At 40.2% G+C, this 17,889-nt stretch overlaps 1 protein-coding gene across 1 annotated transcript; it reads right to left on the bottom strand.

The window, feature by feature from the left end:
* Positions 1-462: 462 nt before the first annotated feature.
* On the bottom strand, positions 463-16,176 carry LOC116974317 (zinc finger protein 729-like). The gene is made up of 2 exons (XM_033022650.1): positions 16,065-16,176; positions 463-4,244 (listed from the first exon to the last, which is right to left on the bottom strand). Exon 2 carries the CDS (start codon positions 4,049-4,051, stop codon positions 1,895-1,897), a length of 2,157 nt encoding a protein of 718 aa, XP_032878541.1. The 5' UTR covers positions 4,052-4,244; positions 16,065-16,176; the 3' UTR covers positions 463-1,894.
* Between the last annotated feature and the right edge of the window lie 1,713 nt (positions 16,177-17,889).

A 17,889-nucleotide genomic window follows, 5' to 3' on the forward strand; every position in this document is an offset into this window, starting at 1 on the left:
ATAAGCTAAAGATGGCTGCACACAGGCCTGGCAGAGCATCACCAGAAAAGACACCAAGTAGCTGGTGATGTCCATGAATCGCAGACTTCAAGCAGTCATTGCATGCAAAGGATATGCAACAAAATGCAAAACATTACTACTGTACTTTCATTTACATGACATTGCTGTGTCCGAAACATTATGGTGCCCTGAAATGGGGGGACTATGTATAAACACTGCTGTAATTTCTACATGGTGAAACCAAAATGTATAAAAATGGCCTTTAATAAAATCTGACAATGTGCACTTTAACCACGTGATTTTTTTTCCTATTACAAATCTCAAATTGTGGAGTACAGAGGCAAATAACATGGGTAACTTTATTTTGACCAGAATAGACACAAAAGGCAGATTGGCATCCTGTGCCTCGTTTCCAATAATTCAAATATTATGTCAGTTTGATTAAATTCAAACACACGATGCTACATTTGATATTTTTATTACATTAACAAAACATACATTATCAAAACGTACATTATCTGGATTTTTGATGTTAAAGGTTGCATATTTACTTACAGAAAGTACTGTAAAACATATTTATTGTTGAATGGACAAATTGGTTAGTAAAAAGCCAATACTACACTGTAATTATCTCTGAAAGAATCAGCACCAAATTCACATTAGTATATTATGGCTAATACTGTTAGTATACCCAAAAATTCAGACTATAATTTGTTTAAAAACGAATGTAACCCCCTCACTAAATATACCAGTGAGTTATCAGACAAGATCAACACCAAATTAAAAAGCTGTACAATAAGCAAATACATGTACCACTACTGGAAACAGAAATTCCATCGACAATCTCACTTGGAAATTACCGTACCAACCACTAGCTCAAGCCATTCAAAATGTTAAGCTCATTCAATGGATTTTATAAAAGTACCTGTACTTGCATTCACACGTTATCTAGTATTTTAGGTTACAGTAGGAATAAAATGGTACATTTCCCTTTCTTAATGATATGAAAAGAGGAAATTATTTTTTCTAATTTGTTTCTAGAACAAAATAAAACTCAATATTGCAAACTTACCTAATACAGCTAAGCCAAATTACTAATAAACTGCACACAGAACACAAGTATAGGAACATTTTTGTAATTTGCAATTGAGCTTAACCAAGCACTGAAATATGTTAGATTCTTAAAAAAAAAATAATCTAATTTTAAATTCTGATGTTTAAACCAATATGGATAATACAATTGCTAAGAAGCATTACTCTGAATAAGCAATGTCACTCCAGTAATGCATCCCTTATGACCAACCAAGAACAGAATACAAAAAAAAAGACACAAAGTGCTGGAGTAACTCAGCAGGTCAGACAGCACCTGATGTTTCAGGTGGGGATCCTCCTTCAGAGTACCCAACCCGAAACATCACTTATCCATGTCTCCAAAGATGCTGCCTGACCTGCTGAGTTACTCCAGCATTTTGTTCCTTTTAATGTAAACCAGAATCTGCAATTCCTTGTTTTTACCCGAATGGAGTACATTTTCCTTCGGTTGCTAATATGCAAGTCTGTGCCAGTTAGCTACAAAGAACGATATTTTATAGTTATATGTTACCTGTTCAGATTGTTGTCAGCAGAAAATATCTAATTTTCAGGGATTACACAAGTAATAAATGATGCTTGTAAAGTATGAGTTTATTTTAAAATATTTACAAGGTTCATTTGTTTTTATAAGACTTTAAACAAGACTTTAATCCTGAATTGGACACTCTTTCCACACATGTTCTTTATCCCAGTCATATTTCTTCAAACTGAAAAATGTAATCAAAATTGTTAATGCACAAGCAGAATACCAGTGCTTGGAATTGTAATAACATTCCACTTCAATATAATTACATTAAACGCCTTATTCATCTCCCTGGCTAGATATGACACCGCCACTTTGACTCTGCTGACATTTATGTTTTCTTAGTTCACCTGGAAGCTGAAATCCATCTCCACAGGATGTGCAGTGAATAGGAAATTCATTGGAATGAGCTATCTTGACATGTCCTATGTAATTAACAAACAGGTAAGTGCTGTAAGGACAGTAATTACATCTGTAAAGTGTTCGGTTATCAGGCATACCAGTTTGATTAGTCTTTGAAATATTTTGTCTGTGAATTTTTAGATGATCACGCAAATCAATTTGTTTATCAAACCTGGCACTACAAATATCACAGTTAAAATTTTTCCCCTCAGCGTTTGGTTTATGAATATTCAGATGGTGCTGCAAATCCTCTTCACTTTGATACTTGACATTGCAAGGAATGCAACTGAATATTTTTCTTTCTGCAGTTTTTTCCTCATCTGAGACTGACACCTCACGAGTGATCTCAGAGATCAGCGGCTTTTGTACTGCGTGGAAAACTTTGTGCTTTTGGTACATATCTTGTTCTTCAAATGTTTTTCCACATTCAGGACAAGATATACTCTCCTTCGGAGATACAGAATCTTGTTGATAAGCTGCCGTGGGCTTTGCCGCTTCCAAATGGGGCAGCTTTGAGGCTTGAACCTGACCAGCACTTTGTTCTACACATTTTTTTTCTGTTTCTGCAGGTAATTCAGCTTCAGATGGTTCAACTTTTGACAAAGAATTTTCCTGTGATTGTGCTTCTTCCTTAACAAAACTGGGAGGCGGGACTGAAGGAGATTCTGGACCGAGTGACTTTATCTCTTGTACTGTATTCTGCTGTTTCTTAGCATCAATATTTTCTGAACATGTATCTTCTCTTGGCTGAGCAGTACACTGCTTCTCATGATTCTTAAATGCTCTGGCATAATCAGACTCAAAGTCACATTTAGAACATTTGTAATAAGCTTCTCCGGTGTGAACTGACATGTGCCTTTGAAGCTCCTTGTCCATAACAAAACATCTTCCACATTCACCACACTTATAAGGATAAGGCTTGTCATGTACCCTTACAACATGATACAAAGCACTACTTTTGCTTTTACAATGGAATTTACAAGTATTACAGTGAAAGGTTCCTCTGACGTACTTGACATTTTCATGTAAACGTTTTACATAATCTTTTTCCGCAGATGTCTCTGCTGGATCAAGCGAAGTTGGGAGCTTCATGGCATTATCTGAATTTGTCAATTCACTGAAGTCATTGGACATGGCATGCACTGCAGGGTTATTTGATATGGTCAGTTTGTCAGGATTAGTTAAGACTGTTGACTTTTCAAATTTGTTCAAACCAGCAGGTTCTTTAGAAGTGTTACTTGGAGCTATTGATTTACGGGTGGATCCATATTTAGTTGGAAACTGACCACTATAATCAGAAAACTCCAACTCATATGGTGGAGAGTTGGAATCCTTCAGCTTTTTCTTCTGACAATTATGGATATTTAGCTCATTAAGACTACTGAATCGCGTCCCACATTTTGTACAGTTTAAATCAGTTTTTACTTCTTCGACTTTACGCTTTGGTCTTCCAGGTTTTCTTTTAACAGGTTGCCCATCAACTGTAGTCACACTTGGCTCCACCGGTTTTGTAGGTTTTATTTCAATTGTATTTGCAATTATTTCTGAACGCTTTTTTCGTCCCCTTTTCTTTTTCGTAGATTTTCCTTTCTCAATCACTTTGGCTTCTTTGAGTTTTCTCTTTGTGACGCGTGACTGTTTATTAGTTTCCTTGCCTGTTCCTGCGATAAGCTCCTTTATCTGGGAAGCTATTTCACTTTTGCTCGGCTCTGGGTGCTGCATTGCAACATGATTATAAACATCTCTGTATACTTTGTTTGTGTAAAAACACAACTGACAATGAAACAATTTGGCAGTTTTCTGATACATCACAACATTTGTTAAATCTGAGAATTCAGGGTGAATTGAACCAAGATGCTTTTCCAAAGTTTCATGATCAGTGTATGTAAAATCACAATGCACACAAGTTAAATGTCCAGAATTAAAATTTAGCCGTTCACTTTTCATTTTCTCTCCAGTATTAAACTCAACAGTACATTCTTCATTTTGGCTTGTAAAATCGTTTCTGTGTATCGCTGCTATTTGTGGATCCATAGTAAAACAGTTTATTACACTGAAAGTGTTGGTGTCGTCCGTTTGAATGTAATTTTTGTGAATATATCCCGGGATCCTTTGGGAATTATCTTTAGGAAAGATCAAGTCGCACTGCTTTGATATCCATCAAGCAGATGTTACAATAGAAAAGATCAATCTCATTCGGATTTGCACTGGGGTGATGAACATTCACCTACAATGCAAAAACAAAACCAAATTCATTATTTTGTACAAAATCATTGTTATCTGTTCATACGTAACAGCCGTTTAAAAATTCAAAAGACCAGGATGTTTTAAATCGAATACCTATTTTATCTTTTTAGAGGATTTTAGTGATATGGATACGGGAATTACTTTTCCTTTATGAAATGCTCGACTATTATTCCTTAGCAGTACATAACAGCAGAGCACAAGGGTAAATAATTAATTGGAAAATCATAATTAGCTGAAGTTGGCAGATTGGACAAAGGATGTGGATACATTAATATCAAAAGGGAATCGAGTTTCTCACTCTTCTGTGACCACAATTTTGGAAATGAAATTACAAACTAAACACAATAATGAAGGGGGCATTCAAAATATTTCTCCATAAAACACTAAGCCATCTTGCATTTCAGAGAACGTGTTAATTAATTTATAACCCCAGTCCATGCAAAGTTTAATGGGATTTATATAAGAATGTTACAAAATGTTGATATTTTAAAAATCAAGCCTGTAATTTATCCCATCAGATAAAGCATAAAAATAACTTTAATTTGATACCTAATTCACTTTCATATCTTCAGTATTAAAAAAGTTATGGTCATTTTCATACTCGGAGATTAGCATCTTGCTTTTCCATTAGCTTAACATAAAAGCTGTGATCGAGGACAGTCAATTAACATAAAAGCCCATAACGTTCTTAAAAAAGAGCTGAATGAAATTTTCAATTATTATAGATTGAAGCATTCTGAAACAAATATGATACATCATACTTGGATGACCTGAAATTAAAGCATTTAATTAGTTAGTTACCTAATTGTATATAATTACAAAATTGACCGTTGTGACGGAAATTATAATAAACACCCAGACTGCCTTGAAAATTCAAAAATGTGATATTCTCAAGATCAGAACTTTAATATTATTGTAACGTTAAAACAAATAGTAAAAACCCAACAAAAAATTCATATTCATCAGTGTCATCAAATCAATTAATCTAAATTCAATTACTAGATCTAAACATCTATCCCATTCTTAAGAAAAGGGTAAAAATATTTTTTTTTAAGCCAATTTTTTAAAATAGACAATAACACAACATTTAGAGTAGGTAGATGTTCTTATGACATGATTGTGGAAAAAAATTGTGGATGAAAAGAATGGATTGTGATAGATCGGAATGTGGCCACTGCCATAAGCCCCGTGATATCGGCAGGCAAGACACGGCCAATATCGGGGCCTAAATAACATATTTTGAATCATCAGATTAAAATGAAACCACACCAAAAAGGTTAACATGTTAAATAAATGATATAACTTTTGTTTTGTCCTTGATGTTGATTTTGATCCGTGATGTTGAAGGCATTAGAAGTCACGTTTAACTTCAATCCAGCAACTTTATTTTTAAAACGGGAACAGAAGGCAGATCGAATTTTATCAACTTGTAAGTCCGAGCAAATACCTCCGACAACCAATACAAATCTGAATTTTAATCCTGACCCCCACCCCCCCAGCATCGCAAGCACAGGCAATGGCAGATCTGGAGCGCCGCTGATGGTAGGTTTTGTAACAATGCTCATTTGTAAAAAGGAATGCTGCAACTCAGAAGATCAAAGTGGCACCAGAGAGGTATGTTTATATTTGCCATCTGAGGTGCTGCTTGACATGCCGTTCTTTAATTCTTTTTTTTGTTTCAGTTGCAGCCTCTGCAATCCGAAGACTCTTTCGTCTTCAAGAAGGTTGGATGACTAAATCCTTTTGAAATACTAGTTCCTACTATTTCTAAAATAACCCGTCTCTGACTACTACCCAGTATCTCATATTAACTGTAATGAAATATTTTGAAAGATTGGTAATGGCCCCTATTTGGGCCAGTTGTCCATATAATCTAGGCACCTTGCAATTTGAGTGCAAGGGAGTCGTAAGTAGGAAATGAGCAAAATGGTGGACAGTAGAGGATTGCAGAAACAGCCACGACCGGGAGAGCGAGCAGGTGTGAGAAAAGTGGCTGCCTGCCAGCCAGCCTCACCGACTCAGTGTGTGAGCAAGTCTGTGCAGTACTGCTGGCTCTGCTGAGTTCAACTTATTCACTGGTTGTTGTAGCTTGGTGATGGTGAGGAGGGAAAGCATGCAGAAATGCCCCGATCCCAATCAGCAAAAAATGCCTGCAAACAGAGCAGTCAGCGAATCCACCCCCATCTATCCCGCCGTCCTCTCAAAAGCTTAATCATATGCATGGGATGACCATAAATTGGGCCTTCATTACTGGGGGAGGCCTGTATACCATACACTTTTATTGCCCTATCCCTGTATCCTTTGATTCCATTAACCTGATAAATCAACCTTTCTTGGATTTGAATGTAAACTATGACCAGATCTGCTGAGGTAAAGAATTGTGAAGATCAGCCCTTTTCTGAGTGAACCTATTTCTCATTTAATTCCTAAAAGACCCATCCCTCATTTTACAACCACAATCCCCGATTCTAGACTCATTCGACAGGGGAAACATTCTCTTTGTATTTACTGTGCTCACACCTTTTTCACTGATCCCCGTTGGGGATATTATTGGAAAAAAACAAACACATCACATTAGTTTTGAAGGGTCTCGACTCAAAACGGCACCCATTCCTGCTTTCCAGAGATGCGGCCTGTCCCGCTGAGTTACTTCAGCATTTTGTGTCTAAAAGAGCATCTGCAGTTCCTTCCTACACAAATATATCACAATCACTGGTTCAAAAAACAAACCACCGGAGGAGCTCAATGGGTCAGGCAGCATCTGCGGAGGCAACTGGATAATCAATATTTTGAGTCGAAATGGTGCATCGTGAATCTTGATGCTGGGTCAAGACCCAAAAAGTCGACTATCCCATTATCTCTATGGATGTTGCCTGACCTGCTGTGTGTCCTCCAGCAGAGTGTTTTTTAGCTCCTGATTCCAGCATCTGCCGTCTCGTCTCTTCACATTCACTGGTTCCTCTAATCTACTCTATTGTATATATCCTCAAATAGAAATAGGATTCCCCTTTCAGAAATCTCAGTTATCTAAACTCAATCATATGATTCATTACAACATTAGGAAAGTTATGTTTGAATTATGTAGGGACTAGGGAAAATCACATCTGAAGTGCCTGGTCGGCTTATTTAAGGAAAAATGTTGTGGGTTGGAAGCAGTTCAGAGAAGATTCACGAGTAATAATTGGAATAAGCAGATAACTTTACTGGAAAAGCTTGGAGTGGCTAAGCCTGAATTCACTGAAGTTTAGAAGAGTGAAAGGAGACTTGATCAAAACACATGATCCTGAGGGGCTTTGACAGAATGGAAGTGGAGATAGAAACATAGAAAATAGATGCAGGAGTAGGCCATTCAGCCCTTCGAGCCTGCACCGCCACTCAGTATCCTGTACCTGCCTTCTCTCCATACCCCCGGATCCCTTTAGCCACAAGGGCCACATCTAACTCCCTCTTTAATATGGCCAATGAACTGGCCTCAACTACCTTCTGTGGCAGAGAGTTCCAGAGATTCACCGCTCTCTGTGTGAAAAATGTTTTTCTCATCTCGGTCCTAAAAGATTTCCCCCTTATCCTTAAACTGTGACCCCACAAAAGATGATGTTTTCTTTTGTGGAAGACTGTAGAATATGGATCACTATTTAAAAAAGGAGTCATCCATTTTAGAGATTACTTTGAGGATTAAGGAGGAGTATTTTTATGCAAGAGATACATAGATTCTTGATGAGCAAAAGTTAAATATTAATGGAGGTAGGAACACAGAATTGATGTTACAGCCAAATTGGCCAAGATCGTTAAATGAGAGAATAGGCATGAGCGGCCAAGAGGTCGACACTTGATCATAATTTGATAATATCAAATATTTCATTGTATAACAGGTCATTAGTTTACTTTTTCTCCCTGCTTTATTAAATAGTGGGGGTCACATTTATTATTCTCCAATCGGCAAGAACTGTTCCAGAATCAAAAGAATTTTGGAGGATCATAACAAGATAACCCATCAACTGAAGTCCCCTGATGTAGATCAGGTGCTTGGATTTATCAGTTTTTACTCATTAATTTTGCGTTTTTATTTAAGAAACGAAGAATAAGGTTGGGTCGGAACCTTGAGGTCAGGTCGAGGATGTGGTCAGGCCAAGAACAAAGAGGGACCCGGCATGGGGGGGACCACCGAGAACAATGGCGGACCCGGTGTGCGAGGCCGCTGAGAACAATGGCGGACCCGGTGTGCGAGGCCGCTGAGAATAAAAGGGGACCCAGCATGAGGGGGAGGGGGAAGGGAACTAAGGGTGACTCGCAGGAGGTGAGGGGACGAAGAAAGGATAAGTACACTTTTTAACTTTGCTGTCGACTCGTTTATGTGCTTTGTATACAAGCACAAAGAATTTCACTGCACCTAGCTAGGTGGATTATCTTAGATTACATCATTTGGAAAACAATTATCAAATTCTATAAAACCATGGTTGCTCTTTCCAATGGACTCCTTTTCAGCAAGTTTAATTAACTAACTGGTTCTCATCACACAGTATTAAATCCAAATTGGCCCAATGGTCCAGTTAAGCGATCTAGAAATCCAGTTTATATATATCAAAGGAATTCACCCTCTGCATTGGACAAATTAAATACTAATAGTCTACTGATAGATTAAAGATCCCATGATTTCCATGTTACCTTTAATGTACTTATTTATATCCTGTTCTCCATCAAACTCACTACAGTTTAGACTTTAGAGATACAGCATGGAAGCAGCCCCTTCTACCCACCGAGTGCACTGACCAGTGATCACCCCGTACACTAGCACTATCCTACATGCTAGAAACAATTTACAAATTTTTACCAAAGCCTACAAACATGTACATCTTTGGAGTTTGGAAGGAAACAGGAGCACCCAGAAAACCCACGTGACCAGAGGGGGAACGTACATACTCTGTACAGGCAGCACCCGTAGTCAGGCTCTCTGGTGCTGTTAGATAGCAACTCTATCGCTGCGCCCCCACTGTCGCCCAAATGACATCATTTGCATAACAATTGTCAAAAACAGCAAATAGCTGGGTAAATATTTTCAGTATAATATCTAAAGTAACCAACACACAATTGGACCCAGATCCAAAATTAATAATACTCGGAGTATTAGAATTAAATCAAACATTTAGAACAACACAAAGAAACTTTATTGATTATAGTTTAATAACAGGGAAAAAATTAATTCTAAAATTTTGGAAAGGCCCTACGGCCCCCACAATCAAAATGTGGATTATAGAAATGACGGAGACCTTAAACGTTGAAAGAATCAGATTTTCCCTGTTGGACAAACAGGAATTATTCGTCGGAACATGGTCTCCTTTTATTGATTACTTAAAGGGTCAGAATAGTTCAACACAGGAACCTGACTAGCACTCGGGCTAAAGAATGGATGAAATGCTATACTCTGAAATGTACGAATATATCTCGAATGAAGTTTTTTATTTTAATAAATTTTTCCATTCTTCTTTAACTATTTTTTTCCTTTTTTTTTGTTTTTTTTGTTTTTGTTTTAGTTTTTCTTCTCTTTCTTTTCTTTCTTTACTTCATCTATCTCTTTAGTTCTATCTAGTTTAAAAAAAAAAAGGAAGAAAAAGGCAAAAGGTATTGGAGACAATGTAATAATAATTGACAATATTATCAATTTAAAAATGTAAGACTGTAATGATGTAAATAGGTTATGTACCTATCTCCAATAAAAAATATTTTCAAAAAAAAAAAAACAGCAAATAGCAAAATAGTTATGCTAAAAGTGACATATCCGTCCCTAAAAACTTAATGCTATAAACAATTGTTTCATAAAAACAATTGTGTCAATGGGAGAGTGGAAGTTTTAGATTGGCAATTGCAATGTTATTTTTCCCTGCAGGATTTAAAAAACTGAATGGTAATATTGGCACAAGTATTATCAGAAGCAACCACCAGCCAATTTCAATAGCCTCCTGCGGTAAAAGTAGCAGCTGTGTTCTTGGGAGCAATGGTATCTGATTACTTTGGAGGGGATTCACAGAAACAGTTGTTTCATTCAAGACAGCTTTTATCTACGTGTCAACGTACATTTTAAGTGATTCTCTTGTTCCAGATTGAAATTATGTTAAACCAATTAGGCCAATGTAGTATTGTTCCCTTATTCATCAATCACTTTATATGCACACACATTTTAGCAGAACTACCTGCATTCACAGGCCCATCAACATTGGCCAAAAATGTTTTCTATGCCCTGCACTTTTCAATTTCAATACATACTGATTCTTCACAGAAGGTTGAATTCACTAGATTTAATTCTGCAGCCATTTCTGACTATCTGCCCTATCTACCCCCTTATGATTTTGTAAATCTTGAAAAATGAGAATAACTCCAGCCTGTCTAATCTCTCCTACACCCACAGCCTTCCTTCCCAGCCAACATCCTGGTGAATCTCTTCTAGAAACATAGAAATTAGGTGCAGGAGTAGGCCATTCGGCCCTTCGAGCCTGCACCGCCATTCAATATGCTCATGGCTGATCATCCAACTCAGTATCCCGTACCTGCCTTCTCTCCATACCCTCTGATCCCCTTAGCCACCAGGGCCACATCTAACTCCCTCTTAAATATAGCCAATGAACTGGCCTCGACTACCCTCTGTGGCAGGGAGTTCCAGAGATTCACCACTCTCTGTGTGAAAAAAGTTCTTCTCATCTCGGTTTTAAAGGATTTCCCCCTTATCCTTAAGCTGTGACCCCTTGTCCTGGACTTCCCCAACATCGGGAGCAATCTTCCTGCATCTAGCCTGTCCAACCCCTTAAGAATTTTGTAAGTTTCTATAAGATCCCCTCTCAATCTCCTAAATTCTAGAGAGTATAAACCAAGTCTATCCAGTCTTTCTTCATAAGACAGTCCTGACATCCCAGGAATCAGTCTGGTGAACCTTCTCTGCACTCCCTCTATGGCAATAATGTCCTTCCTCAGATTTGGAGACCAAAACTGTATGCAATACTCCAGGTATGGTCTCACCAAGACCCTGTACAACTGCAGTAGAACCTCCCTGCTCCTATACTCAAATCCTTTTGCTATGAAAGCTAACATACCATTGGCTTTCTTCACTGCCTGCTGCACCTGCATGCCCACTTTCAATGACTGGTGTACCATGACACCCAGGTCTCGCTGCATCTCCCCTTTTCCTAGTCGGCCACCATTTAGATAATAGTCTGCTTTCCTGTTTTTGCCACCAAAATGGATAACCTCACATTTATCCACATTATACTGCATCTGCCAAACATTTGCCCACTCACCCAGCCTATCCAAGTCGCCTTGCAGTCTCCTAGCATCCTCCTCACAGCTAACACTGCCCCCCAGCTTAGTGTCATCCGCAAACTTGGAGATATTGCCTTCAATTCCCTCATCCAGATCATTAATATATATTGTAAATAGCTGGGGTCCCAGCACTGAGCCTTGCAGTACCCCACTAGTCACTGCCTGCCATTGTGAAAAGGACCCGTTTACTCCTACTCTTTGCTTCCTGTTTGCCAGCCAGTTCTCTATCCACATCAATACTGAACCCTCAATGCCATGTGCTTTAAGTTTGTAAACTAATCTCTTATGTGGGACCTTGTCGAAAGCCTTCTGGAAGTCCAGATAGACCACATCCACTGGTTCTCCCCTATCCACGCTACTAGTTACATCCTCGAAAAATTCTATAAAATTCGTCAGACATGATTTACCTTTTGTAAATCCATGCTGACTTTGTCCAATGATTTCACCACTTTCCAAATGTGCTGCTATCCCATCTTTAATAACTGACTCTAGCAGTTTCCCCACTACCGATGTTAGACTAACTGGTCTGTAATTCCCCGTTTTCTCTCCCTCCCTTCTTAAAAAGTGGGGTTACGTTTGCTACCCGCCAATCCTCAGGAACTACTCCAGAATCTAAAGAGTTTTGAAAGATTATTACTAATGCATCCACTATTTCTGGAGCTACTTCCTTAAGTACTCTGGGATGCAGCCTATCTGGCCCTGGGGATTTATTGGCCTTTAATCCATTCAATTTACCCAACACCACTTCCCGGTTAACCTGGATTTCACTCAATTCCTCCAACTCCTTTGACCCGCGGTCCCCTGCTATTTCCGGCAGATTATTTATGTCTTCCTTAGTGAAGACGGAACCAAAGTAGTTATTCAATTGGTCCGCCATATCCTTGTTCCCCATGATCAACTCACCCGTTTCTGACTGCAAGGGACCTACATTTGTTTTAACTAATCTCTTTCTTTTCACATATCTATAAAAACTTTTGCAGTCAGTTTTTATGTTCCCTGCCAGTTTTCTTTCATAATCTATTTTTCCTTTCCTAATTAAGCCCTTTGTCCTCCTCTGCTGGTCTCTGAATTTCTCCCAGTCCTCCGGTATGCTGCTTTTTCTGGCTAATTTGTACGCATCATCCTTCGCTTTGATACTATCCCTGATTTCCCTTGTTATCCACGGATGCACCACCTTCCCCGATTTATTCTTTTGCCAAACTGGGATGAACAATTTTTGTAGTTCATCCATGCAGTCTTTAAATGTAATACTCGGAATATTGCATATCCACCGTCAACCCTTTTAGAATTAATTGCCAGCCAATCTTGGCCAATTCACGTCTCATACCCTCAAAGTTACCTTTCTTTAAGTTCAGAACCATTGTTTCTGAATTAACAATGTCACTCTCCATCCTAATGAAGAACTCAACCATATTATGGTCACTCTTGCCCAAGGGGGCACGTACAACAAGACTGCTAACTAACCCTTCCTTATTACTCAATACCCAGTCTAAAATAGCCTGCTCTCTCGTTGGTTCCTCTACATGTTGATTTAGATAACTATCCCGCATACATTCCAAAAAATCCTCTTCCTCAGCACCCCTGCCAATTTGATTCACCCAATCTATATGTAGATTGAAGTCACCCATCGGGAATTATCGCGTTTGCTCACTGCATTTCATCAAAACATCAATAATGCCTCACTTTTGATGAAATGCAGTGAGCAAACGCGATAATTCCCGATATTTTCAATCTTTATATCTGCACGGCCAACAACTTCCGCTGTTATTTTCCCTTCAGCGCTCTCTTGTCTTTACCTTCGTTTTTCTTTATCTTCTGGACTCTAAAGTAAGATAGCTGTGTCTCGCGGTCACCCCGACTGGCACAGTTATTTACAGCTCAAAAACGGGCCGTTTTCGCGGTTTTTAACAGGTTTGAAAGTTCGCGTTTTCAGCATCATTAACATGTACTGGAAGTGACGTTTGTACCCCAGTTGGATTTTGCGGTCACGTGGGTGAGGATCTATGATCCAGTGACCTTTCGTGAAATCACCCTATATGGACCACAAATTCTACTTCTTCGCTCTCAGGAAACTCTGGAGACATTCAGTGAGAACCTTGACCCTGACATCTGGTTAAGGTTGGTTAAGAAGGTTCAATGGTTGGGTATTAATGGTGGAGTAGCAAGATAGATTCAACAGTGGCTGAATGGGAGATGCCAGAGTAATGGTGGATGGTTGTTTGTCAGGTTGGAGGCCAGTGACTAGTGGGGTGCCACAGGGATCTGTGTTGGGTCCACTGTTGTTTGTCATGTACATCAATGATCTGGATGATGGTGTGGTAAATTGGATTAGTAAGTATGCAGATGATACTAAGATAGGTGGGGTTGTGGATAATGAAGTAGATTTTCAAAGTCTACAGAGAGATTTATGCCAGTTGGAAGAGTGGACTGAAAGATGGCAGATGGAGTTTAATGCTGATAAGTGTGAGGTGCTACATCTTGGCAGGACAAATCAAAATAGGACGTACATGGTAAATGGTAGGGAATTGAAGAATGCAGGTGAACAGAAGGATCTGGGAATAACTGTGCACAGTTCCCTGATGGTGGAATCTCATGTAGATAGGGTGGTAAAGAAAGCTTTTGGTGTGCTGGCCTTTATAAATCAGAGCATTGAGTATAGAAGTTGGGATGTAATGTTAAAATTGTACAAGGCATTGGTGAGGCCAATTCTGGAGTATGGGGTACAATTTTGGTTGCCTAATTATAGGAAGGATGTCAACAAAATAGAGAGGGTACAGAGGTGATTTACTAGAATGTTGCCTGGGTTTCAGCAACTAAGTTACAGAGAAAGGTTGAGCAAGTTAGGGCTTTATTCTTTGGAGCGCAGAAGGTTAAGGGGGGACTTGATAGAGGTCTTTAAAATGATGAGAAGGATAGACAGAGTTGACGTGGATAAGCTTTTCCCACTAGAGTAGGGAAGATTCAAACAAGGGGACATGACTTGAGAATTAAGGGACAGAAGTTTAGGGGTAACATGAGGGGGAACTTCTTTACTCAGAGAGTGGTGGCTGTATGGAATGAGCTTCCAGGGAAGGTGGTGGAGGCAGGTTCGTTTTTATCATTTAAAAATAAATTGGATAGTTATATGGACGGGAAAGGAATGGAGGGTTATGGTCTGAGCGCAGGTATATGGGACTAGGGGAGAATACGTGTTCGGCACGGACTAGAAGGGTCGAGATGCCCTGTTTCCGTGCTGTAATTGTTATATGGTTATCTGGGAGGCGATATCCTGACGTTACATTCATGCCCGTAGAAGTAGTTGTTTATTCCACCGTAAGCTATTGGTCTCTCAGTCTACTCCTTAATTTCCCAATGCATCTGAGTAACTCCTGGTGCCACATTGTCAGATTAATTTCAATAATCAGACCACCCTTTCCACCACCAATTTGTTTTGGCGCATTATAACCTAACCTCTTAGTTCAATCAATACACATTACGGCCAAAGCTCCTCGGAACTTTGGAGGCACAGATTACAGATGCTGGATTTTTGAAATCCTAGTTCATATTTCTGGAAATTTGAGCATAAAAAGTGTTGGGGAAACTGAGAGGGCCAGGCAGCATTTGTGGAGGGAATGGATAGATATTTGTTGTTGGGTCCCTCATCAGTATGACCTGAAATATCTTGTGTGTGTGTGTCCATTCTCTGCACAGATGTTGCCTGATCCGCCGAGTTCCTCCAGCACGTTTTATTTTAACTCCCCTGACCTTTTCTCATATTGCTGCTAAATCGCAAAGGTTCCTTCTACTCCACAGAAAATACACGCGTCATTTTTTTTTTACACTCACAAACTTATTTTCCTTGGGCCAAAAAAAAAGGGAAATTCGATTCCTTCGCCTTACAGGTTGCTTCTGGCTCTATAGAAAATGCACCGCGTACAGAAACGTCGCCGAAAGCCAAATGAATAAGATTGCAAGCACATGCGGGGCTGCGACATTACTGCAAAGTTTACGAGCTCGCCTTGATATCCAAGGACCGTGTTGCTCTCTAGAGCGGGGCCACCATCGGGAAACTCCTGGCGAGACCACCATCGGGAAACTCCTGGCGAGACCACCATCGGGAAACTCCTGGCGAGACCGACCAGGATCTCTCCAGAGATGGCCAGGCCTCCCGCCCACGCTTCTCACTCCTGCTTTTGGCGCTGACAATGGGCCCGCTTGGTGCCGCCGCGATTTTTAACATTAAGCGGAGGAGGGGAAATCACAGTAGAGCACAGCGGCGGGGGCGGGGGGGCTGTCCTGACTGGGCGGTCAACCAGCGGCCGCCGTTACCCGGGTGGGCGCGCGCCTGCCTGCCCGCCTTTTGAACCGACGGCCGGCGCGAGCCGAGCGAGAAGGGAGACGGGCGCCATGTTGCTGCCGTGCCGACTGGGACGAGGGAGCGGGATAGTCGACGAAATAAATCTGGGCTAGGGGCACGTCAATCGAAGCCACCGCCGTCCGGGGATTTGCTCACCTTGACGCCGTCCACCTTTTCGACTCCAGCTGGCGAGGTAGGGTCAGTCGACCGAAGCGAAACGGGGTATGGCCAAGGCAGCCCGTGGTGTCAGGCGCGTACGACGAGTGGGCGGGGGCTGGGGGCGGAGCGGGAAGCGCTGGGCGGGCAGCTCCTCTGCCTCTGCCTCTACCCCCCCCCTCCCTCCCTCCCTCACAGGCCGCGCCGTCCAAGCGATGCAGCCATCCCGTGCTCGGCGGTTGCAAGCTAGTATCTTTGGTTGCAAGTCTTTGCAGAGACATCTTTTATTGATATATCACAGTGTGAATTTGCGAAGAATTTGCATCCTGGGGAAGAATGCAAAGCTCCTTGTCACGGTTCATCTGCACAGCTCCATAACCGAGGACTCTGATTTTAGCCTGAGAGACCAATAGCTCTGACTGGAAAGGGACCCTAACAGGGATAACGATGAATAGCAAAGACAGGAATTTCTGGGGATAATCCGGAAGATGCAGGATCTTTTCATTCCAAAGAGGAAGAAAGTTTCTAGGGGGAGAAAGAGGGACTGTGGCTGATAAGGGAGGTCAAGGACACTATAAAACTAAAAGAGAAGGCGAAAAGCAAGGCGAAGATTAATGGGAAGCCAGAGGCTTCATCCAGGGACCCCAGCAGTCTTCCAGGGGAGACACGTGCACTCCCTCTAACCTCATCTACTGCTTTCGGTGTTCCTGGCGTTGGCTCCTGTACTATGTAGCAATGTTACAAAATTTTGAGATTTTAAAAATCAAGTCTGTAATTTATCCCATCAGATAAAGCATAAAAATAAGTTTAATTTGACACCTAATTCACTTTCATATCTCAAGTATTTAAAAAGTTATGGCCATTTTCATACTCGGAAATGAGCATCTTGTTCCCTATTGATTTTCTATGGACATAACAAAAAAGCTGTGATCGTGAACAGTCAAAAGCCCATAACTTTCTTAAAAATTAAGAGAACTGAATGAAATTCTCAGTTATCATAGATTGAAGCATTCTGAAACAAATATAAAATAATCTTACTTGGATGACCTGAAATTAAAGCATATAATTAGTTAGTTACCTAATTGTAGCTAATTTCAGACTTCAATTACTAGATCTAAACATCTATCCATTTCTTAATAAATGATTAACATTTTTAAATAGCCTAAATGTCCAAATAATATTCACAAATAATTCACAATAAAACATGATTTTAAAATCTCATTTACATTAATTTATAGGCCAAATGGAAGGAATTCAGTGTCCAATTGCTGTAAATAAATGCCCATTTAAATCAGCTTTCCAGTGGGTTCCTGTGAACGCGCTGGTTTAGAACGTTCACATTGCGGTAGATTTGTGCCCCAAATGCCCAGAAAAATACTGCGGGATATAATGGGCCCAAAATGAGCTACTCGCAATATTAAACTTTGTATAAAGGGATCTTTAGAAGCCCTTTTTAATGTAAAAATATACAGCCTACCTTCAGCTATCTGCTTTATGAGACCCTGCGGTTGCTGGCGGTCGCGGGTTTAGAGGTTGATTTTTAAACTACTATAACTATTATACGTGGCCTTTAAAACTAATAATAGCCTTTGCGACGGGGTCTTCCAGCGATTTTTCGTTAATAATTAACTAGGCTGAACAACTTCGATTTGAACAGCCTAGAGAAAATCGCGTTTTAAACCCGCCCCCCTCTAAACGGCGCCAAAATCGCGCACACCCGCATCGGCAGATTTTCAACGACGCTTCAGGTACGCTTTGCAACATACCTATACTATGTGTAGACCAAGTGACTGTTTTGCCAAACACTTGCACTGGGTCCACCAAA

The sequence above is a fragment of the Amblyraja radiata genome, chromosome 6 (genome assembly GCF_010909765.2).
Source record: "Amblyraja radiata isolate CabotCenter1 chromosome 6, sAmbRad1.1.pri, whole genome shotgun sequence".
NCBI classification, from domain to species: Eukaryota; Metazoa; Chordata; class Chondrichthyes; order Rajiformes; family Rajidae; genus Amblyraja; species Amblyraja radiata.

What these genes read in the sequence shown, in the direction of transcription:
- LOC116974317 (XM_033022650.1), bottom strand. Translation starts at nt 4,051, where the DNA reads ATGGATCCACAAATAGCAGCGATACACAGAAACGATTTTACAAGCCAA.